Genomic DNA, 23,811 nt, shown 5'->3' with positions numbered 1-23,811 from the left:
TGACAGAAATGAGGGGCCCGCTGGGCCACCTCCGTGACCCGCGGGCAGCGCGCCCCTGGGACCGCGGGGGAGAGCACCCAGGGAGTCCGGACGGCGACAGGTCCGTCCGAGGGGAGCGGGACCTGTGGGGCTGCAGCGAGCGGTCACCCGGTGCCCCCGGGACGCTCCTGTCCGCCCGTGCACGTCCCCCGTCTCCACCCCCCACCCCAGGCACGGGGCAGGGCAGAGACCGTGGCCCGTGTGCTCGAGGGACAGGCTGGGGCGGCCAAAGGGAACCCCCGAGGCCCCGGCTGACGGGCCGCTTCTCCGCGCCCGGAGGAGCTGAGACCACAGGGCCGTCCGTGCCACGCTTGCCCGAGGACAGTGCGGGAGGTGGCCCCAGCGCCGGCATGTGTGCACGTGTGTAGGTGGATGTGACTTCCGATCACACGTCCCCCCTCCCCCCCCCGAGAACATCCTGAGCGCATTTTCTCACAGCAGCAGCTAGCGTCTGAAGACCCCATTTTTGGTCATTAGGAAACGTCCCCGCCCACAGAGTCCTGTAACCCGGAAAACCGCTCTCCCAACACGGGCTGCGGAGGCAGTTGACCCCGGCAACCTGTGTCCCCATCCCTGTAAACCAGGGGAGTGACACCAACAAGCCAGCGCACCGACGTCCCCACCCCCGCCCCGACGCGGCCGCTCCGCTGTCTTCGTCCGCCTCCCGGGGGACGTCTTCTGTTCAGCAGTGACTGGGTGGCATCTCTGAGATCTTCCTTCACCGGCCCGTTCACGATGTGCAGTGTCAGGCACGGCCACCGGCCGCGTCCGGCTGTTTCCAGCGTGGCGCACGCAGAAGGCTGGCATTTCCCTGGGTCTGGCGCCCAGTCTCCGTGCTCCCAGAAGCCTCTGCCCCGGCGGTTCTAACCAGAGGTGGCTCCAGGAGCCCCCTGGGGCAGCTGTGTTCCCCCTAGGGCTGCGGCCACCACGGTGGGGGGGGGGGGGGCCGGCCCTCAGGCCACCGGCTCCAGCCATTTTGAACGTTCAGCAGGACCATCCAGTCACAAGAGTCATCTGAATTCCTCTGATGAGGTCGTGTGGGCGGGAGGGCGGCTGGTGGCCAGGAGTTCTCTGGGGAGCCCGTGGCTCTGCTCCGACCAGGCGCAGACGCAGGCGGCCCCGCCCTCTGGGCCCCTCTGGGCCAGGCGTCTGCAGCGGGTTCCTGGCCCACCTGCACCTGCCCTGCGCTGCACCTGCCCCCGCCCGGGCCACGCATTCACTCTGGGGTCGGCCCCCTGCGGGAACAGGCAGGCGCCCTCAGGGCAAACGCTGGTTTGTCCCGGTGCCAGTGTGTTCCCTGACGGATCCGCATTTAGAAAATCTCTCCCAGCATCCGCGGGGCGGGGGTGGGGGGGGGCGCACATACTGGAGGAGGAGGAGGGAGCCCTCACTGGCCGTTCGCTGGCCACGCGGCAGCAACAGACGTACCGTGGGCAGCGAGGCGGGACCGTCGCCGGTGTCTCCCGAGGGGCTGTGGCTGCAGGTCTGTGGTGTCTGCTGCAGCCTGCTGAGGTCGGCACTCCTTCCTCTCAGCCTCATTACGGGCAGGCTTGTCCTTCCTCCTGGTAAACTCAGAACGAGCGGCGCTGACTCCCCAGCTGGGCTCCCTGCCACACTGGCCCCCGCTGGCTGGCTGCGGGGCTGTTGTCAGCGGTGCGCCGGGAAGCGTCCACGTGCAGACAGACTTCAAGGCGCTGAGCCCGGCCGGCACCTGACCTTGGCTCCTGAGACGCCCCGAGCCTGCCTGCAGTGTTTGTGTGAACCACGAGGTCCCGGGGACCCAGCTTTCCCCCTGGGGGCAGGGGGTGCTTCCGCGATCAGCCCCCAAGAACCCCTGGGCTTGGGGTGCCCGTGGGCTCCCCTGGGCAGGACCGTGGTGCCGCACCTCTGCGGCAGGGAGCACGCTCCGCGTGGCCTGGGGGTGGGAAGGGGCCCCGTCCCCTCGCCACCCCAGCTGTGCCCCTGCCCTGCCGCAGCGACAGACGCCCAGGGAGCCCCAACGCGATGATTTACAGATCGGAAACCGAGCCGATTCAGAATTCCCAGGTAGAAACTTCGTCTGGAATGCTCTTCCTCAAAGCGTTAATGGTTCAAACTGGCCGGCGCTTCATCAAGGATGTTTGCGTTTACACTGTGCGTGGACTCAGGTCCCAACTTCTTTCTCACAGGTGCTGCTTTCCTGGTAACGAGGGAGCACGTCTCCCTCGACGCACACACACCTCCCTCCGCGCCTCCAGGGTCAGGCCTGGGGGCTGCTGTGCTGGCCCGTGGGGAGCACGACACGGACAGACACACGGCACCGCAGCCACAGGGGCGCGACGGCCAGCTCGGGACACGGGGCGTCTCTGCGGTGGGGGTCCCATGGGGAAACACGTGCGTGTGCTCGAAAGAGCTCACTGGTCGTAAGACGTGTTCTGGCCTTAGAGCCCCATTGAAAAGTGCGGCTTTTAACAATGTCGGGGTTGATCCCCACATTATGGGTCCATTCAGATTATTTTCAAACCTCATCTTGAGGCAATTCTGGCAGCTTTTCTCTGCCCAAACCTGTTCATTTCTCCTTCTAAGTACGAAGGCCTGCGGCTTCCACTGCGTTGGTCCTGGTTAAGATGCACTGGCCTATTTCGCTGATGTCTTCAAATGCCTCTGAGGGGTGTTTACCTAACAATTTTACTAGCTCTGTGTCCTAATCCATTCACCTTTACTCCTTAATTCCTCTACCGTGTTCATCATAACTCAGCTTCATTTTCCGTCCTGACCTCTTCAGCTGGAAGGCCGGTCTAGCTTTCCAACGTCTGTAAACAATGAAACCGCCCTGGCCGAGCGTGCCGGTGAGCCCCGCACAGCCGCGCCCCGCACAGCCGCGCCTGCCGCCCCGCACCCCCGGGACCGCGGCCGACACGACCCGTCCCCCCGAGAGGACTCTCCAGTGTCCCAGTGCCGGCTCGTCAGCTTCGACGCTGTCCCTCCTCGCCTTAAAGGCTCGCGCTCAGCGAACACGTTACCCCAGTATCTGGAGTGACGCGCGTGGAGCCGGCGCCCCTGCCGTTTTCCCACCCTGGTCAGACGGTCGGTCCCGTAGGTGTCCCACAAGCGCGGGGACGAGCCATGCAGTCCCCGCCCACCCGCCTGCCGCGCCCCCTCGCCATGCAGGCTCACTGCGACCTCACTTCTACCCTGGGCAGCGTGTGCGAGCCTCCTGCGCTGCTCCCTCCGGTTCTTCCTGTTCTATGAAGTTTTCAGTTTGCATTTGCTGGGCCGACAGAGCAGCGCGCCGATCGAGGCTTCAGAGAGGGAGGGGCGAGCCCAGCCCCCGTGCTCCCAGAAGCCTCGGCCCCGGCGGGTCTAACAAGAGATGCCTCCGGGAGCCCCTGGGGCGGCCGCATCCCCCACCCCCAGGGCTGCGGCCACCGCGGCGGGTGGCGGCCCTCAGCCCACCGGCTCGGCGCCTGCCCTGCTGCCGCTGGCCGCCCTCGGGGTGTCCTGTGGCTCCTGAGGCTCCGCTCGCTGTGATCGCCCACCCGCTCTGCTCGGAGTGGGCTCCCTGCTCCCCCTTCCTCAGCCCCAGCCGCTCCCCCCAGGGCTCTGGCCGCAGCCTTTGTCACCCCCCAGTCACCCTCCACCACATCTAGGGTCCGGTCCCAGTGCCCAGCTGACCCGGGGCTCCCCTGCCAGGGGCGGAGGGGAAGGCCGCCCTGACTGATGTCTCCTCTCAGCCACCGCCCAACACTCTCTGCCCCCGCAAGCCGCACGCACGCTCGCCCCTCTGCGTGCCCCACTGCGCGGGCCTCACCGCACGGCGGGGCGCCACACGCCCTGCGCTGCCCTCAACGCTCTGAGCCCTGAGTTCTCTCCTCCTTCATGGCCGCCATCCCTCGGCCGCAGGGCCGCTGTTCCCAGCCCCCAGCACCCACAGCTCACGGAGACCCGCTCCTCCTGTCCCTCCCTGGCCACCCCAGCCCCTCGTGGGAGGGATCCCAGTCTGGTGGCACCCGGCACAGGGCCCGGCCCCGGGGAGGCTCTGAGGGGCGCACAAGGCCTGCAATGAGGACACCCCCCCAGGACCTGGGCCCCCAGTGGACGGAGGCCCTTCTACCGACGGGCTGCCCGCGACCACAGTCGGAGGGTGGGATGCAGACGGGACACAACCAGACCCAAGGCCCGCGTGGGTCTCAGACACCGGGGCGGGGGAGAGCGGGGGAGGGGAGGAGAGCGGCCCCCACCTGCCTGCCGCCTCCGCCCCTCACCTGCAGCAGCACCCGGAGAGCTTGTCTTCCTCTGAGAAGGCATCCTCCTCAGGAAAGGAGCCGGTTCCCATGGAAATGACGCCGAGCGCCACGTGACAGGTCACTACGCTGCCCCAGCTGGGCCCTCGCAAGCCCCGCCCCGAACGCTCCCCCGCCAGCCAGCGGCGAGCTCCAGGCCGCGGCCACGCGCGGCTTCCGGGGGCAGGGCCATTCTCCTGAAGCGTCACAGCCGCAGACGCAGCTCGCAATGCTCACCCGGACACCCACGCTCTTCACGTAACTTCTGTTTTCTAACTTCCCCTCCCAGTTAGCGCAGCGCTGCAGCGCGCGGTGGCGTTGCCGCCCGCTCTCCCTCCAGCCCGACGGCACCTTGTTTCGGGGAGAAGCAGCCTCCGGCCCCGCCCTGGCCCTGCGCAGGGCTGGCAGGCCCCAGGCTCTGGCCCCGGGCCCCTGGGCCGGGCTGACCCCTGCCGTCGCCACCCTCAAGCCCGAGCAGCAGCGCTGACCAGGCCAACAGATGTCACACCAGGGTGGCGTCTGCAGCCCAACAGCAACACACTGGGCCTCTTAAACTCGCGAGGAGACACGGCTGCGCCCACAGCCCTTGGCGGGACTTGGCCGGCCCCGCACCCCGCGCGCTGCCCAGGGCCTGCGCGCTGCACCCCGGGCCCCGCCCCCAGCCTGTCCCTCACCTGGGCAAGGAGCGGCTCGGGGAGGCAGGGCGAGCGTGGCGACGGACCCCAGCCGCCAGGGGCAGGCTCGGCTCCCGGTCCCCAGCCGGCGTTCCCTTCGCTGCACCGGGCGGAAGGGCAGCCCTCCCAGCACCTCGGCTCCCGGGGGCGATCCCCACAGGGCACCGGGCCACCATGCACAGGCGCCCGGGGGCGGGTGGGGGGGGCTCAGCCCACGCACAGTCCCTGGGTGGGCACAGGGCCTGGTGAAGGGGTGCGGGTGTGCTCCCGCCACGTGGCTGAGGACACTGGGGCCCAGAGAGGCTGAGTCTCACGCCCCAAATCACACAGCTAACACGCGGCCAGGCCCGGGCCCAGCCGGTCCCCTAACACCTCACAGCCCGCTGCCACCCCTGCCGAGGACATACCCGGTGTCTCTGGGAGGTGTCCCTGGAGCAGCGGGGCTCACAGGCGGCCCCGGATCGGCTGCCTCCCCTGACCTGCTCTCCAGCAGTGGGGTTGGGGGTCCAGCCCCCCATCCCTGGCATCACAAAGCCCTTCCCAAATCACCCTGCAAGCTGAGGTGTGATGAGCCCTCTCCACACAGAGGATGAAATGCAGGTCTTTTGAAAAGCACTCACTTACCTGAAAATCTCGTTCTTCTAGTATCTGTTTCCTCCATCTCACGAGAAAAGCAGCGCAGACGTACAGGTGGAAATGAGAGAAGCCCGCGGGCTCAGACTGCGGGAGAGAAGACGGGAGAGGCGTTGGTGTGCGGACGGCAGCCTGTCCGCCGGCGTGGTCGCCGCGGGGCTCCACCGGGCCGGCCGGCCGGCCACGCTGCCGGGCGCTGGGACGTCCACGCCCGCCCCCATCTCACCAGGGTGCGCAGGCCCTCTCCTGAAGGGCGCGCCGCCCGGGACGCGGGGCACGGAGAGCGGCCCCACCGTCGGCAGCCTCGCAGCCGCAGCTGCTCTCTCCTCCCTCCCACGCAGACGGCAGCCCGCGGAAACGGGGGCAGGGCCGGCTGGCGGAGGCCCATCACAGGCCACGGCCCACGGGCGCCGGCCCCACACCCAGGGCTGCGCCCTTCTGGCCGACTGCGGCCCTGAAACCCTGGCGGACGCGCTGGGCAAACACCACCAGCTCTGCCGTGGCCGCTGAGCCTCTGGACCGGCCGTCGCTCTGCCGTCTGGTCTGGGAGTCTCTCTCCCTCTGCAGCGTGCTTTCCATAAGCGCCGCGGCACCCGTGGTGCGTCGGGGGCAGGAGGGCCTTCTGGACGCCACGTGCACCGCCCTGCCAGAGCGGGAGCCTCAGGCCTGTTCCCGTTCTTTAAATCAACTCCCTCTTTAAGGGGTAAGCGGATTCCCACTGTCGCTGTGTAGTACAGACTTGATGTGCTGGAGACAGTTTTGCTAATTCCCATTAACAACAGACAGAAGCATCAGTGAGTAAAATCTTTGTGTTGGAAGTATATCAGCTAACAATTCAAACTCAGCGAGGTGCCACTAAGGCCCCTGGGACACCCACTCTGCACGCGGGACCCCCAGCCGGCGCCCACACTGTATCCCCCTCGCCCGATCACACCGGCCCCCCCAGCCGGCTCTCACACCGGCCAGGACCCAGTATTAGGTGGACTCCTACTGTGACGCTGCTATTCAAAGATGGCCATCGCCTTCAGGACAATGTCCAGGCTCCTTGAGTAACACGCAACCCGCTGAAGCCAGGCCCTGCCCCACCTCCCTCCTGATGACCTCGGACCCCTCCGCTGGCCCCAAAGCCAGACCCTCTCAGCCGCACCTCTGCTTTCCCGCCGCAGGGACTCTCCTGGGCCCGAGCAACCCCAGCCGCCCCTCAAGGCCCTCCCGCCGCCTCCTCCCGGGAGCCCGGCTGGTCCCTCAGCCTCTGCCACGCTGTCCTCTCCAAGGCCCACAGTCCCTCCGCCTACCGGCCTTGGGGCCCTCCTGCCCCGGCCCCGGAGTAGGATTAGAGACAGAATGAAGTTACACACCCCAAATCCATTTACCCACATGCTGAATGCAAAAAAAAAAAAAAAACCCTCAAAAATATAAATTCTAAAAGTCGATACACATGACTATATAAGAATTTAAAATTGACATGTGACAGAAAAACACCACGATAGAGGTGCACATACAATCACAGACGAGCAAAAGGACCCGCGGCGCACACATGAGGGACAGCGGACTGCTGTCCAGGACACAGACACAGAGTCAAGCCCCCTCAAGGGTCTGGAAGAGACACACTTGAGGCCAAGGGCGCGGACAGGCTGAGTGGTCAGATGCACAGGAGGAGCCGCCCGCACAGACCGGGGGTCGGGGACCCGCGGGGACCCGCGGGGACCCGGAGCCCGCGTGCAACTCACCGACCGGAGTGCGCAGGGAGGCGGGGCTGCTGCGGGAAGAGGGCAGCCACCCGCGGCCCGGAAGCTCCCCCCGCCCCCCGTCAGAGCGTCTCCACAGCGGGTGGGAGAGTGGCCGTGGGAGCGCTGGATGTCACTTCAAAAAACTGACAACTTAGACGTCTGTCTGCGGGAGAGTGGACACATCCTCGCGTACTCATCCAATGCAACACTACGAAGTGGGAAACAAATGAAACGCAGCCAGACCCGTAATGTCAACGCGCATAAATGTTAAGAACGTGAAAAGCGCGTTGCGGAAGAACGTGCGAGTGGGGCGCCGTTTACAGGGAGGTCAGGCGGGCTGGGACGGCACCTCGGCCACGCACCCCCTGTGGGGTGGGAACCACGACGCGGGTCAGACGCAGGTGCGGCGGGAACGCATCATGGGTCGGACGCGGCGGAGCCCCCCAGCGGGGCAGGAACGCATCACAGCCTGACGCAGTGGAGCCCGCCTCGGGAGGAGGGAGGCGGCCGCTCCAACGAGGGGAGTGGAACTCCGTCTCCACGTGAGACGGAAAAAGGGCTGCGGCAACGTGAGGAAGGAGTCAGGGTCGGTGAGGCCGGCACAGGCGTTCGCTGGCTGCTCCTCTCTGCATAGTGAGGACTTGTCACAGTTAAAACAGAGACCGAGGGCTAACTCGGAACGGCCTTCCCGAGAGTCAGCGAGAGGCCTTTCCACTCGAGGGGCCATGGCGGCCTGTGGCCACCCGATCAGCAATCAGATGCCGCGCCCCCCGCTGCGCCCCAGCCTGGGGCTTGGCTCTTCCCCTCCCCAACCCCCAGGGCCCTGCTCAGCACCTCCTCTGGGTCCGCCCCACCCTCCGCCCACCTGGCTGCTGGCCCCTTGGAGCCCGAGAGGCTGCAGGGTGAGTGGCCGGTCCTGGAGCGCTGCCCCAGCCCCCCGCCACCCCCCACCATTATGGGGGCGGCCGCAGGGAATGGCAGATGCCCCGCAACACAAGGGGTTTTCTTAAAGCTGCATTTCAGGCCCTGCAGTGGAGCTACTTTTGCTTATAACGTGAAAAAATTAAAGTTCAAAACGACTACAGAGCAACTAAATGCAAATTACTTACATGTGACATACACTTTTTAAAATGTAGGGAACAAGGCAAAGGAACAGTTTTCCTTCTACTTTTTCTAATAGAGAAAACGTAATAAAAGGAACGATTTTTCACCTTTAATTGCATCGTTAAGCTTCTTTGTAGTTTTTGGCGCAGAAATAAAAACGAACGGCCTTCTGGCGGCAGGAGGTTTTCCTCTGCGTGTTTGTGGGGACGTATTTTTGAGGCCGTTCAAACAACAAGCACAGTTTCTCCCTCTGCTCGGATTCCAGTGCACCAGCCTCAGCTGCGCCTGCAACATCTGTGCTGGGATGTCCTTTGAAATATCCATCACCGGCCACCGCACCACATCGCCTGCCAGGATGCAGCCCGCGGGCCTCCCAAAATGCGCCCCAGGCCCATGTGTGGGCGGGAGCCACGGGCCATGGACCTCGGCTCGCCACACAGCCCGCCCTGACTCAGGCGAGCCGGTGCCCCGCAGTCTCCGTGCCGGGCTCCGCTATCGCTCGCCGGGTAGGTAGGGGCACAGGTCCGCCCACGTCTGGGGACGTTCCCAGCGGTTCCCCGACAAAGGCAGCAGCCCACCAACCCCTCCTGAGAGCCGCCGGCGTCCAGAGTGCTGGCGCGGGGAAGGGGGTGGCCACGCCTGCCCCCGGCAGAGAGACCTCCGACTGATCGAGCGTGATAAAGCTGTGGGTACCAGAGGAAAGTGCCGCAGGACAGAAAACACTGAAACACTTAGAAACTCCTAGTAAACACCTGTCCTCTGTCGATGCGTTAGGCAGGGTTCTGCAGAGAAACGGAAGGAACAGAGGATGGGAGCGCGCCGCCAGACACGGCCCGTGAGGAAGCACCCCCGCCCGCTAACGCCCTCACAGCCGCAGGGGACCGCGTGAGCCCCTCGTCCCCTCTGCCCCCAGCGCTGCTCCCGCTGGGCGGAACAGCCCTCCCTCGGACCCTGCCTGGTGGCCAGGAGAGCACCGAGCCCGCCCCAGCCTCCCGTTTGCCCGCTGACGCCCTGGCCACTTCACGGGTGGCCGGTGAGGGTGTCTTTTAGCAGCGCTTCGCAGGCAGGGCCCTGAGCGCACCCGAGGTGTCGGCCCTTCCGCTGCTCCATGTTCCCATTTCTGGCCTGCGGGGCCCTCGCTTCGGGCTCCGGCGCAACCCCCGGAGCCTAAGAGGCGCCGCGCTCGCCTGACAGCCTGACAGCCTGACCGGGAGTCACGCCTCTGGCGGGAGGAGGCGCGGAGCCCTCAGCGCTGGGTCCACCTGCCGGACCACGGCCCAGGCGCTTCAGGGGAGGGAGCTGCGAGAAACGACTTTATTTCTTGTAAAGACAAAAACAGGTTCATACAGAGTCTCAGTTCATATGTGAGATTACAGAGTTTTACTTCTTTGATTTCAGGCTTCTCTCTTTGCTTATGTTAAAAATCTTAGTTCCTCTATTACCATAATTACTTGTTTGCCTTACCCTAACACATGTACTTACGTATAATGTGTGTATTTCAGTACGTGTGCATGTAAATAACAGCTTCCACCCAGCGCTGCTGTTACGAGTTTCTACACGCTCTGCGACGCCCTCCTCGCCCGGGTGCAGGCTGCTCTCCCGTGGTCTGCACTGCACGCTCGCCGGTGCCCGGTGTGGACGGGACGCACGGGAACCCGGGAGTGTGGACATGGGGGCCTGGGATGGGGCCTGGGAGCAGCCTGGCCCCCACCCGCCCGTCCGGGCTCCCGGAGAGCACACGTGGATCTGACGCAACAATCTCACTGCACAGGCCCTTGGCCACTGTCTGCTTACCGGATGCCTCGTGCGCCGATGGGCCGGTGCCGGGGCCTCTGCCGCCGCCGCCACCTCCCCATCGGACGGCAGCTCCGTGTTCTCTTACGTCCGTGACTCGGGACATACGCACTTAACACGGCTTCGCCGCAGTAAAATCACCGTCTTCACCGAACTTGATGCAGGTCGCCTTGGTCTTTTTAAATCGGGACATCGTACCATCGCTCCTCTCCTGCTTCTGCCCCCGCGTGGCTGGGGAGGCCTCGCCAGCGTTTTGTCTCCGACCCCCCCGTGTCCCCAGAGGAAGAACGAATGAATGCTGAGGTGGGGGGGACCTTCAGGCAACGCGCGGCAGGCGTGCCTAAGGGGGCTGAAGGAACTATTCGTCCGACCTGAGAGTGTTTAAAATAGTCTTTCTGGTGTCGTGTTCTACTTTCTGGAAACACTCAATCCATGCCCCAGCGCGGACACCCTGCCGTCTCTAAGCTGCTTCACTAAGCACAGTGTCACCACGAGAACGCTGTCGACGCGGAAGGCCGCGAAGGGCGCCAACAGACCCTGCGCTGCGCTGCCACCGCTGTCCCGGAGACGTGGCCTCGCGCTGGGCGCCTTGCCCGCGGCCGCCCTGGCCCTCGGGTTCCGGCCCCAGGGGGCCAACAGGCGCCCGAGCGGCGACTTGTGTTTCCTTGGGTGCCTCTGCGCCGCGCAGGCTCCCCCCGCGTCCGGGCTGTCGGCTGACGCAGCCTGAGCCCAGTGTGAACCGGGACGTCTCTCTTTCAACAGACGGTGCTGAAGTGCGTCCCACGGCCCCCGCGTCCGCGGACCGCCGCACGTTTTCCCGGCTTCGCCGATGCCCCGTTCATCTGCCACCCACGCTGGGCAGCCGTTCGGGCCTCCTCTGCCCTGCACTGTCCCAGAGGGGCAGGTCCACGGGCCTGCCCCCAGCCCCCCCGGCGGGGGTTCCCAGGCCGCCGGGGCGCCACTGTCAGGCCTAGCGCCCCCTCCCCGCAGCGTTTCCAACCCGCAGGAACCCGAGCGTCTAACACGGCCCCCGCAAGGCGGCCGCCACAGCCGAGCACCCCGCCCTGGGGCAGCGCCGCCGGCAGGAGGCCGCGGGGACACGCACGCCCAGGTCTGAGGGCCGAGCGGCGCCGCTGGCCACCCGCGCCCGGCGGACATGAAATGCGGCCGGTGGGACCGAGGCACCAGGTCGCCCCGTTCTCGTAAACCTAATTAACGTGAACTTAAATGGCCACAGGCGGCCAGGGGACCGCGCGGCTCTGAGCGCACGTGCCCGGCAGTGGAGCAGGACACCTGGTCCCCGCCCCAGGCACAGCCCCTTCTATTTGGAAGTCTGCCCCCGACCCCCGCAGGGTGCATGGTGACCCTTGGTGCTCTTCATCCTCCCTCCTCCCTGAAGCGTGGCGTTTTCTCTTTCACACAAAAGCAGAGGGTGCCCGGCCCCTCGCCGGGGAGCAGACACACATGCAGCTCCGCCGAGCGCCCTGGGCAGGGAGCACTGCTGCTGGCCGGCTCGCCCTGAGGATAGAGCCTTTGGGGGGCTCTGTAACCAGAGGGCTCCCCCTGCGCCCCATGGCCTGGGGGAGCCTTTCTCTCTGCCCCAAGGGCTTGGTGAGGCGCTAAGACTAAAGCTCAAGTTCAACAGATTTGAAGAACAGGGCATCAGAATTCCGCTTCTCTGGCTTCCTGTTTTGAGTCTGTTTCAGTATTTCAGTTTTTTGAGATTTGTTTTGCGTTCTGAGTTTTTCTAGCCACTATCTTACAACCTTTTTATTAACTTTTCTGACGTTAACCACCCAGACATCTAAGCGCGTGCTCTTCGGTGAGCTCTGAGACAGGAGGGCAGCGGCGCATCCGCACCCGAGCACGGAGCCTCGTCCCCAGGGGCCTGGCCGCCCGCGGACACCAGGCGAAGCGCGGCTGTCCTGTCTCCACAGGGGCGGCGTCAGGCCCAGGACCCGCGGGAGGGAGCTCAGGCGGCGCCCTTCCGTGGTGAGCACGGGGCCCGGGGGCCCGCACGCAGTCGCCGTGGGGTGCGTCTGCCCCCCTCACGCTGACCGAGGGGGCGCTTTCCAGTCCGCGCCAACGCACGGAAGGCTGCCCTGGCCGCTCTCTACGGTTCCCTGTGTTCACTGCTGAGCAGACACCCAGGACGGAGCTGCTGGGTCAGAGGTGTGTGCAGCCCCCAGGTGGCAGTGCCAGCGACGCCTCGCGCGCGGCCCAGTATGGGGGGCGGGGGCCCTCTCCGTGCCGGCCCTTCCGGTGGGGACGCGGTGCCGGCTCACCAGGGTCTCCTGTGTGTTGTCCTGGGGCGACGAGCAACGCTGAGGGCTTTGTCAAGGCTTCGATACCGATTCACCCCCAACACCGTCCGCCGTGCAGGGTCGGAGCCACTCGCCCACCCTCCCTTCGGGCCGCTGGTCCTCGTGAGGCTGGGGCTGTCCCACGCCCTGGGCAGGCCGCAGTCAGGCCTGCGCGGGATGAACACGACCTCCCAGCGCCCCTGGCCGCTCCGGACCCGGCCGGTCCCGTCCCCTGTCGCCCGTGCAGCGCCAGCACCACGCTGCCTCGGGCCCCGTGGCTTCGTAGTGCACCCTAAGTTCGAGGGGTTAGGTCCTCCAACTGTTTTATTTTTCTAATTTTGTAAATTTTGCTGTCTTACCTCCTTGGTATTTCCACATACATTTTAGAATACACTCGTTTCTACAAAGTTCCCACAAAAATAAAAACACTTGGTAGGAGTCTGAATGGGATCGCACCGACTCTGAGGATCGATTTGGGGAGAATAGTTTAATATTAAGTCTTCCAGTTCATGAAGATGAGGAATCTCGCTGCATGGTTCTTCAATTTCTCTCAATGCTGCTTCGCAACTGTGAGTGTAAAAATCCCAAGTCCCTAGTTAAATTCACCGCAAGCACGTTCATAAATTCTGTGTCACCATGAATGGTACCGGTCTCTAAGTGTCCCTCCTGACTGTCCCCGACCAGTACGGGGAGGCACCGCTGACCAGGGCACGAGACCCTGTGCCCAGCGTTTCCACTGGCACCTTTCTCGGGGCAGGGGGGCGCGTCATCAGCAGGAGCAGCTCAGCGCTGTCTGACCGACTTGCCTTTCACCCACGCCTCGCCCACACCCTGCCCCCGCTGCCTGGGCCAGGCCTGCGCGGGCAGCGCCAGGGGAAGCGGGGAGCGCCGCCGCCCTCCTGCCCCCCGGAGTGCCGGGCGCCCTCCCCGGGCCGGGCTGCGAGCCGCGGTCACGTCTTCCTGCTCGAGGGCGCGGCTCTGCGCTGAACGGGCGGGAGGCCGGGCCCCTTCTGCCGCGACCCTGCGGCTCCGGCCCTGTCGCAGGGAGCGGCCCTGCCGCGAGGGCCAGGCCAGCCTTGCAGGCCTGCGGCGAACCCCGCTCAGTCAGGACACGCTGTCCCTTTCACGCGTTTCCTGATTCCATCTGCAGGGGCATCGGTGCATCGTTTTCTTTTTCTTTAATGCCTGCCTCTCGCTCTGGTATTCAGTTACGCTGACTAACAAAAGGAGCTGAGGCGCCCCGTCGCCCCGAAGGCATCTGAGATCAGCGTTGCTCCTCCCCCGGAGGCCGCGCGGGGAGGCTCCCCCACAGGCCCTGCAGGCTTGTCGCTCCTGCCTGGGCCAAGCTGGGTCGGCTGCATCCTGCCGAGGTCGTGTCCATTTCGCCAACACTATTCACCCATTTTCTTTCACTGACCATTTTCAACCTTTCATTTCTACTTCCTTCCACTTACTTGGAGGTTAAATTCCCTCTTCTTTTTCCACCGTTTAAAAGTGGGAAGTAAAATTAGGGATTTTAAACCGCCCGCCCCATGTCTCTTCGTCCCTGACGCACACAGTGACAGGGATGCGCGCCCGGCGCCCCGCTCAGCTGTGCCCGCCGGCGCCGACGCTGCTTCCGCTCAGCCCCCAGCGCACAGGGCTGTCTGCCGCCCGGGCCGTCCCTGGCTCTGGGGCCCCCGGCGGGGCGCCGCTGGCCTCCAGAGATCTGGGGGTTCCAGACACCACCCCAGTGGCTGTCTCGCGTCGCTCTGTCACGGCTGGACAAGGGCTCCGCCTGGCTCCCAGGCTCTCTCACTCTGACACGCCGCCGCCTCGGGCCGGCCACCGTGCGCGTGGGGTGAGCATGGCTGGGCGTCCCCAGTACCAGGTGGATGGTGAGACAAAGCAAGAAGCCGGATGATACTTTTGTATCTCCTATGTCTGTATCCGATTTTGGCCTATGCGTTGTATCCATTACTTGGACAGAAAAATTAAAGCCCCCCGGTATTTTGGGCTAGGTGTCCCGGTTACAGGGACAGCCCCGACGTCCCTTAAGGTAGCAGCCCAGCGTGCAGCCTCCTGAGGGCGCCACCCCGTCCACTCGGCTGCTGACTGTGGGCCTGGGCGGCGCGCCCACCACACCTGCGGGCCTGGGCGGCCGCGGCTCCTCCCCCGCCTCCCGGCCGGCCGGCTGCCCACCTCTCCTCTCGCCCACCGGTGCCCGCGGGCACGGCCTCCCAGGGCCCGGGCTCTGCCTCAGTGCCTCGGCCCCACGTGCCCCCGCCGAGGGACACGCCGTCCTCCTCCTGCCGCAAGTGTGTGCTGGAACTCAAGCCTAGAGCATGGCACGCCCCCCCCCCCATGTGTTCTGGGGCCTGGGCCGACTCCCCTTCCCTGCGAGCCTCACTGCACTGGCCAGTCCACTTCTGGAAGCCTGTCGGCATCGCAGGTGCCTGGGGGATCCTGGGCTATGCGTCCTTAACGCTCAGCAGGCCACGGAGCCACCCCAACCCATGCAGAAAGGGGCACGGGACCCGCGTCCCCGGGACTCCTGGGCCAGCAGGGGGGGCTCTTGCTGCCCTGCAGCTCCCTCCCAGAGGGTCTGGGCCTGAGGCAGGCGGTCGGGCAGAACGGCGGCGGGGCAGCTGCCTGGTGGCACAGAGCGTCCGCACCCAGGGCCAACAGGACAAGGACGCTGGGGGCGCCCCGCCCAGTCTGCGAGGAGCTGGCCCACGAGGCCTCCCAGGGGCTCCCGTGGAAACGCGTCCAGTGAGGGCGTCAGGCAGGGCGGCACTGTGCACACCCCACCCCTGCGAGTTCCTGGGTCATGTGACTCCCGCGCCGTTGGTGCCTCTGCCTCCACAGGGAGGGGATCTGTCAGCACCGTTTTTCCTGGAATAATTTTTTATCCATCATTTTTATGGCAGCATTAAATTTTAAGAGAGAATTGAGAGGGATAGAAAATCTATTGCATATTCCGGTCCCGAAGAAAAGCCTTTATTAAATTTAGAAATTTCGGTCTTACATTCAGATCGGACCCAGAACCAAACAGCTCCCTTCCTGGCCTGGAGCTGCCGCCCTTCACGCTGGAGCGCGGGGCCAGCCTGCGGCGAGGTGGGCTCCACACTGGCCGCACGAGAGGCATCACCGATGGGCACAGCCAGGCGGCGGGGGGCGCCGCACCATCTCCCCCTGAGCAAGCTCCGGAGGGGCCCCGGGCACGACACCCAGGACACGGGTCTTGCAGATCGGGGTGCAAGGCCCCCCTGCCCCCGGGCCGCCCCCAGCAGAGCCAGAGGAGCAGGTGGGACCCGGGCCACGTCGGGCAGGCCCTGCGTGGGCGGCAGGTGCCACCCAAGGGGCTGCAGCACAGCAGGCGCGAGGACAGGCCCAGCCACGTTAAGGCCACATGAAAGCCACGCTACTGCACTCGGCGTGTCCCTTCCTGCCGAACGAGGGACTAGGCGCTGCCCTGCCGGCAGACACCCAGCGGCGAGGCAAGCTTCCTGCTCCTCAGAGCCGCACCACGTGGCCCCCGCCCCGGCCGCTCGGCAGCCTCCCCACCTCGGCCTCAGCGGGCCCTCCACATCCACACCTGTCAGTGCACACGGGACCTCTGCACCCGCAACACGCATGTCCACCTTCCGCTGCCAAGGTCTGGACTCCACACACTCAAAGCCCCAGGTGCACAGCACTGCTCCCAGCACCTGGAGCCAGGCGCAGAGGGGACGGCCGAGCCCAGCTGCCCCTCACACCCTCGCACGGTCCCGCAGGGCCCACCACTCCTCCGTCCTAGAGGACAGGCTGCATCTGGGTCGCGCCGACATGCCCGGCGAGGAAACCCCGCGTACCCACCGGCGGGCACAGGCGGCCCTTCCTCTCTGCAGGGCCTCGCGCCAACAAGCCGGCCAGGCCATCTGTGGGTAGGCACCTCAGACCCTGAGCTAAGGGCTTCTTGCTTCCATCTGGACTAGAAAAGCGGAGAAGCAGGTACAGCCACCCGAACCGGGCAGGCCCTGAGCCCAGCACCTCCGGGGCAGGGACAACGGCCGGCGCTGCCACCAAAGAGCAACAGGCCCGCAGGGGCCGACGGGAAGACCGAACGTTGGCCCCCGTCCATGGCTCCTGGCCACGAACACCCCTCGGCGAAGCCCAGAGCGCCACTCGCAAAAGGGCGAAGGGGCCTCCTGCGGGGGCGTGGCCCCACGCGGTGCCGAGTGCTGAGAGGGCTGTGGCAGCAGCTGCCACGTGGGGCTCATCCAAAGAGGGGGGGTCTTCCTTATCACGGCTTCTCTCCTCCTCGCCAGTACTTCAGGACGCTGGCTTCTGCAAGGAGTCTTAAGTAACCATTCAAGTACAGCGTTCATGTCCAGCATCAACCACCTTGACAAACCCCTGAACCCCGAGACACCCCGCAGTGGCTGGGCCGTTCCTGTGTGTGTTCGGCACAGCAGAGGGGCCAAGGCAACGACCGGGGGCCAGGCCCCGTGGGGTCAAATGCACGAGCCCCATGCGGAGGCAGGAGCAACAGCGGCCCGCAGGGTGGGGCAGGCGACACTGTGCTCCAGGGCTGACGCGGCTCAGGGACACGGCAGCAGCCGGGAAGGTTCTGCGAGAGCCTCCTGCGCACGGGCGGCCCCTCAGCGCGCCAGGGACCCCCACCTGGGCCGCTCGTGCCAACAGCAGGCCTGTGCGCCAGGCTCCGCTTTCAAGTCAAGTTTGCCACAAAACTAATGTCAGCCCGTGGAGCCTCCAGGGACGTCCCCGCGCCCAGGGCTCCGCGCCGTGGGGTCAGCCAGTCAAATGGACTCCTCAGGAAACTTGCCTCTGCAACTTTTGTTGTATTAGACTTTGCAACAACAGTTATTTTTAACAATGTACAATGTAATTAGCCACTTAGTATCATTAAGGAAATTTATGAGCATTTCTGAGTTGAAAAATAGCCCAAAATGGTATTTATTAGCTATCTGGGGCTAAAAATAGCACCCTACTGCCTCAGTGAACCATGTTTAAAAAAATGTACAGTCACAAATAATATGTCTAATTATGTATTAAACTAATTCTTGCCTTCACCTTCCGAATTTCTAAACTCCTTGCCTCATGTATCATTTTAATTGTTTCTCCAGTTCATTCCCAGGGAACCGGCGGAGGGAGGATTAATTAACAGTCCAGTGGAGAGGCCGCCAGCATTGTTCCCGGCACATCTGCGCCCCGGCCTCATCTCCACGTCTCCCTTTATTCTAAACAATAGCCCTGCCGGGGCTGTGGCGTGAAATTGTTAGCTCATTAACGGGGACACAATCGGATCCCTTTCCACAGATATTCATCACGAGCGCCTCTCACTGCGACACACAGCTCTGAATAGAGCGCAGCCCCGGGAGCAGACGGCCCCAGGGCTGGAGGGACCCGCAGGCTCCTCAAGGCCTCGCTGCCCAGCCTGCGAGGCCACACGATTCGAGAGCCCGCAAGCCCAGGACGGACCCCACGAAAGGTGGACGCTCCGCGCCGTGGACAGAGGCCATGGCACACAGCCGCGGCGAAGCCCGCCGGCAGGCCCCCACGACAGCACAGTGCGGCCCAGCCACCGCCGCGCAGGCGGCCTGGACGGGCCAGCCATGGCTGCTGCTCCCTAGTCAGGCCCGCAGAGCAGGACAGAGGGCACCGGCAGGCCGGGCTTTCACCAACAGCGGGCCACGCGGGGGGCCGCCTCACCCCAGATCAGCAGGTGTCCTGCGGGAGTGGGCAGCCTGGCGCCACAATGGGCGCCCCAATTTGTGTCCCTAAGGTCCCCCGCGGGTGGCTGGCCGCAGACACGATAGCCAGAAAGCCAGGACACCAGAGCCCCCACCCCTCCTCGCTGTCCCTGCCTCCTAACGCTTCCTACCGGCTGCTCAAGGGGCATCGGCTCTCTGTTGCCCTCAACCGGAGGGCCCTCCAGGGAGGAGGAGGCCCGGTATGCCTTCCAACGTCCAGTCTGGAGCCCAGCCGGGCAGGCGGCAAGCGGCTGCCTTCCCGGGCGCTGCCCACACACTCCTTCCCTCTCCTCGGCTGCTCTGAGCGCCTTCCTGCCTGCCTAACGCCACAGCGCATGTGGCCCGCTTCTTCCCGGTCCCTGCGTCTGCTGGGCACGGTCCCAGGGAAGTGTCCTAGGTCCTCCAGCTCTGTGGGTCCAATGCGGGCTCAGCATTTCCCCAGAACCCCTCTGCCCACCGCCCCACGCCCCATGGCCCATGGCCCGACGATTGGGCTGACCGGGGCTCTCCGAGCAGGGCTCACGGAGGGCCAAGCAGTCCGCGAGTCTCCTGCCGAAGGGCCTGGGACACTCGCAAGGACAGACCAAACACTGGAGTCAGCGGCCGCCCGACCCCAGGCCACAGGAGGATGAGACTAGGCGTGGAGAAGGCTGGTCACCCAGGCGGTGGCTGCAGGCACAGGGCATGGGCCCTCCTCCCCAGTCAGGTCACCTAGAGTTAGGGACAGGGGACAGGTGGGGACGGAGCCCTTCCACCTCCTGCCCAGAACAAGAGGGCGAGGGGGAGGCCCCCCAACGCCCCCCGCGGGCACAGCCCCGCTGCATGCAGCGTCTGCTCCGTCCCCACGGAGAACCGGACGGCAGGCATCCCTCGCCCCGGCCCGCGGCCCGCCCGGCAATAGGAGGAGCCCCTGCCGAAGCCCCCGCGGGGGTCGCGGGCGCCTGCTCTGGATGGCAGGGCCGGCCGCTGAGCGGGCGTCACCCCTGTGCTGGCACAACGCGGGGGACGGAGGCGGCGCGCTTTACACGCCCACTAACACTGGCGAGGAGCCGAAACTGGGCTCAGACGCAGCCGCCGTGTACAACCGGGAACGAGCTCATCTCGGGCGACACCGGCGCACCCTCAGAACGGGGCTCTCCCCGGCGACGGGGACTGAGGCAAGGGGCACACTTTTCAAAGGCACTGTCCGCTGCAGGGAGGAAATGAAAAGCGCCTTCAGAGGTAATGTTTATTCTTTGTGAAGTTTAATTAAAAGGAGCCTATTCCTGACACCTCAGGGCACCAGATCCGGAGTCTGATGAAAGACAGGAGAGCCTCGCCGAGACTCCGAGCGCACGGGCACCCGCGGGACGGGGACGGGGACGGGGCGGGACGGAGATGGGGACGGGGCGCAGCGGCCCAGCTCGCCCGCTGCCAGGCAGGGCCAGGCGCATGCCGGCCCCAGGGCCGCAGTGTCCTCTTCGTGACAGCACGCCCCCCACAGCAAGGAAGGAAACTGTTTTCCCGAAGACATGCTGCCGCCCGGCACTTAAGCAGAACGCCGTCCCGGGAAGGGGTCCGACCGAACCGTTCACCCTTCCTGATGGCGACCATGCTGAGCCACGCAGCTCAGTCCGGGAGGACGCTGGACAGGCATCCGCAGTCGCAGTCCCGTGCCTCCTGGGCACAGGCGCACGCGCGGAGCAGCGCCAACCTGCCCACCCAGCAGCAGGGAGCGTGGGCCCGGCGAATGCTAGTGCACCCACGCGCTCCCACCCAGGGCGGCCCCGGGCCCTGCAGGTGCAGAGTGGGCGAGGTCACAGTGGCTGAGGGGCATCCCGGGCCGGTGGCGGGGCCTCCCACAAAGAAGGAACTTGGACGCAGGCACTCGAGGCAGAACGCCGCATGACTACAGGGGCAGAGGCTGGAGGGACGTGCCTGCTGGCCACAGCCACCAAGGCAGCAATGACACCGGGAGCTGGGAGGGAGGCGGGGACAGGCGTGCGCGGGCCCGCAGCGGGGCCGAGCCCGGACAGTGCCAGCCTGACGCCGCAGAGCCCGGGGCCGCGAAGGGGGCGCAGCCACGGCGGCTCAAAGCCCGACTCCGGTCAGAGCCCGGGACAGCAGGCCACACAAGGGCGCCCTCCACTGCCCACCGCCGCCTCAGGCCTGACGAGATGCTGCCCCCCGCCGTGTTTCCAGGGGTCCCCAGGAAGCCTGTCGCATGGGCTGAGGGACTGGGCCTCAGGCCTCGTCCCTCCCTCAGCGTCCCTGCAAGCTGGCTGTCCTCTGTCACCGGCCTCTCACCCCTGGGGCTTCGGGGCTGACGGGGCTGTGCCGCAGGACCCCAAATCTTCCAAGAGCCCCGTGGAACCTCTGTCGCCCCGAGCAGGCCAGCCGCTCGGCAGCAGACACGTCCACCGTCGGGCCAGAGCCACCCAGAGCCGGTTGGAGGTGCAGCGCTGTTTCTCTGACCACACAAACCAGGACGTCAGGGGACGGCACACAGGCCCCAGTGTGAGAAACACTCCGGGACCCTCGTCCGCCCTGCGATGCAGGCGCCGTGACGAGCGCTCGTGTGTCCTTGGGGTGTCTGAGGACCAGACCTCAGACTCACGCCACAGCCACACACCCAGGACGGCGTGTCCTGAGGAGGACAGGCCCCACGCACGTGCCAGCCCTGCACGCTGGGCACCATCCACAGCCCGGTGGAGCCCGAGCCCCGGAGAGGCTCGCGGACGCTCCAAGGGCAGAGCCACACCACGGAGACCAGTCCAAGCCTAGGTCCAGCACGTCCCGCCCCACCCTCCACCCAGCGACCCGCGGGGACAGCAGGGCTCACACAGCGAAAGGCCCCAGGGACAGGCGGGAAGGCCCAGAAACCATCTCAGCCAGGAGCGAAGCCCCGCCCTGAGGCCAGCGGGGGTGGGGAGCTGGGACCCCAGGGCCCCCCAAGTGGAAGCCTGCCACCACAGGGCCCTCAGCAGCTGAACGCCGAAAGGTAACAACGGGGTGATTAAGTTACATCTGCATATGTGTTCCCGTGTTTGAATACTCAAGAAATAAACGCTAGTACTTCTTAAATCAGGTGGACTCCACGCACATTTCGATTCTCCCTCGGGGAGCAGCCTGCTCTGTCAGCTGATGGGCCGGGCAGAGCCCTCCGGAAGGCGGCTCCGGGCCACCCCTCCGACGGCCGCTCCTGCAGCTGCCCCGGGGCTGCGCGGTTTCCGGCTGGAGGTTTCTCGCTGGACAGGTAGGCCAGTTGATGATAACAGCGATCGAACGGAGACGTTAATGGAGGTGGACGCTCTACCTCACGGGAGACAGCCGACATACCCCGCCAATACAGTTACTGGTGGAAATGAAAACTGCGTCTTCTATTTCAGGGAACGCACTCCGTGGACTCTCCGGCAGCCCCGCGCCTGTGACCGTGACCGCTCTCCCCCTCCGGCCGATTCCTGCCCCAGCCTGGTCAGCACTGCCGGGCTGTGTCCAGCAAGGGCCCGCCTGGCCCACGACCCGCTTGCCCTGCGGCTGCGCTCACCCGGCCGCCCGAGCACACAGTCCTCCTGGGGTTCCCCCAGTGGCCCCCATTGTCTTCAGTCTTCCCCAGGGGCCAAAAGAAGTTAGACAGGTTGCTTGGGGCCACAATGCAGGTGACACAGCAACACCCACGTCCCTGCCAAGAGTCTGTGTCAAGCTCAGCACAAAGTGACAGAGCCGTCGCCCTCAGGAGGGCCCTGGGTGGTTGCCTGCAGCCTTTCTCGGTGCCGGGGCTCCGTGCGCTCCCGAGGACGAGCCTCGATCCCGCAGCCCTGCTCACAGGCGTGGGGACTGGGGACTGGGGACCAGGGCAAGAGGCCCCGGGGCTCCCACTCCCTGCCTCCTCGGAGGTTGCGCCTGGGCCTCAGGCAAAGACAGGCTGCGTGCCCCTGCACCTCCCTGACAGCGGCCACCTCATGCCACCGCCTGGACTAGCTCCAGAGCGAGCCCCCAGCCCAGGCCCAGCGGCCCTTGGGGAGCCCCGCCCACAGGTCTCCCAGCGCCTCCATGCCAGCCCCCCACAAGGCAACCCACGGGGGCGCTCCCGGGCGGACAGGCGCACAGCCGTGTGGGCCGTGCCCAGCTGGGAAGCAGAGCCCACTCTGCCAGCGTCCGGGGTCACAGACCGGCGTCCACGGGGGCTCCCGGGAGATGTCCGAACACACCCCGAGCTACAGTCAGGGCAGGCTCGCGGCCCGGCTGGCGGGCGGCTCGGAGCTGCACTGGGATGACAGCGCCCTGCAGCTGGAGGGCCCCCGCGTTGCTGCCCCCGCACAGTGTGGCCGAGGGCCTGGGGTCTGCTCGGAGCCCCCGCGCAGCGGCCCTGCCCCCGGGGACAGCGCCCCCGGCGGACCGTGTGGGAGGGACCAGACCCGAGGCCAAGGCGATGCGCTCCCGACCCCATCGTGCCCGAGGACCGGCCCGCGGGAGTGGCAGGACGGGGCCTCGGCGCCCATGCGGGAAGAATCTAACGAGAGCCTTGTGCCAAGGGAGCCGCGCCGCAACAGTCACCCAGCAGAAGGGAACGTTTCCTTCCTTGCAACCCAGCCGCTAGGGAGGTGGCTCCACAGCCCCTCATTCACAGAGCGGCCCCACGCGCCCTCCGGGAGGGTGCCCCCCGCCCACTACAGGCCGGGTGCTGCTCAATTTACATTCCAGGGAGTCAAAATTAACATAATCTAAAAACCAGTTCCTCGGCCTCCTTTCTCAAGTGCTGACTCGCCCCTTGTGCCTAGAGACCACCCTGCTGGGCATCCCATCTTCCAGAACCTTCCACCGCACAGCAGCTCTGCACGTTCCCCGAGCCCTGCAATCCCCACAGGGAAGCGAGGCGGCGGCACTAGACCATGACCACAGCAGACACGCCGGCCGGGCCACCCCGCCGGCCTACCCCGCCGGCCTTCAGACGCCCCAGGACCCGGGACGTACCCGGCTGCACATGCGCCGCAGCCTTTCCGTTCGGCCGGTGGGGACTGGCTCCTGCAGGCAGCTGTCCTCACCTGAGACAGCAGCCCCCCCACCACGGGCCCTGCCTCCTCTCCCCGCAGGCTGCCACCTGTGCGGGGGGCGAGAAGAGGTGCCGGCTGCGCCCGGGCTGCCCTCCACGCCCCATCTCCTGGGCAGCTGGTCCCTCAGGAGAAGACAGCGTTCACTCTGATGAGCTGCGGATGCGGCCGTGTCGGCCGGCCCTCCACCCGCCACCCTGGTGCCTGCTCTCACGCACGGGACAGCGAAGACCGCTGGCCTCCTCACAGACACAGACCGGGCCGTCGGGGAGCGGACCATGGGAGAGAGGTGAGAGCCAGGGAGGTGCCCCGGGACACGGCACCCGCCCTGGCTGAGCGCCTCGCGGGGAGAAGGGCCTGAGGAGCTCGGCTCCCCAGCTGCGCCCACCCGCAGAGGAGGCGAGCCAGAGCGGTCCCTCTTGCCAGGTGGCCGAAGCCCACGTGCCAAACAGCCGTCCAGCCGGCCAGGGAGGGCAGACGCGTCCTTCCAGCGTGGGAGCTGGGGAA

At 65.8% G+C, this 23,811-nt stretch overlaps 1 protein-coding gene across 1 annotated transcript in view; it reads right to left on the bottom strand.

Moving 5' to 3' along the window:
* TBC1D22A (TBC1 domain family member 22A) overlaps nucleotides 1-23,811 on the bottom strand; it is a 152,449-nt gene that overhangs the window by 11,712 nt on the left and 116,926 nt on the right. Inside the window, exon 12 of the mRNA XM_054582600.1 lies at nucleotides 5,600-5,695. Coding sequence (XP_054438575.1) covers nucleotides 5,600-5,695 — 96 coding nt within the window. The remainder of the gene's footprint in view (nucleotides 1-5,599; nucleotides 5,696-23,811) is intronic.

The sequence above is a fragment of the Pteronotus mesoamericanus genome, unplaced genomic scaffold (assembly GCF_021234165.1).
Source record: "Pteronotus mesoamericanus isolate MK-2021 breed Mesoamerican mustached bat unplaced genomic scaffold, CSHL_Meso_final contig_702, whole genome shotgun sequence".
NCBI classification, from domain to species: Eukaryota; Metazoa; Chordata; class Mammalia; order Chiroptera; family Mormoopidae; genus Pteronotus; species Pteronotus mesoamericanus.
The sequence above is the reverse complement of the archived record's forward strand: the minus strand, read 5'-3'. Positions and strand labels throughout refer to the sequence as shown.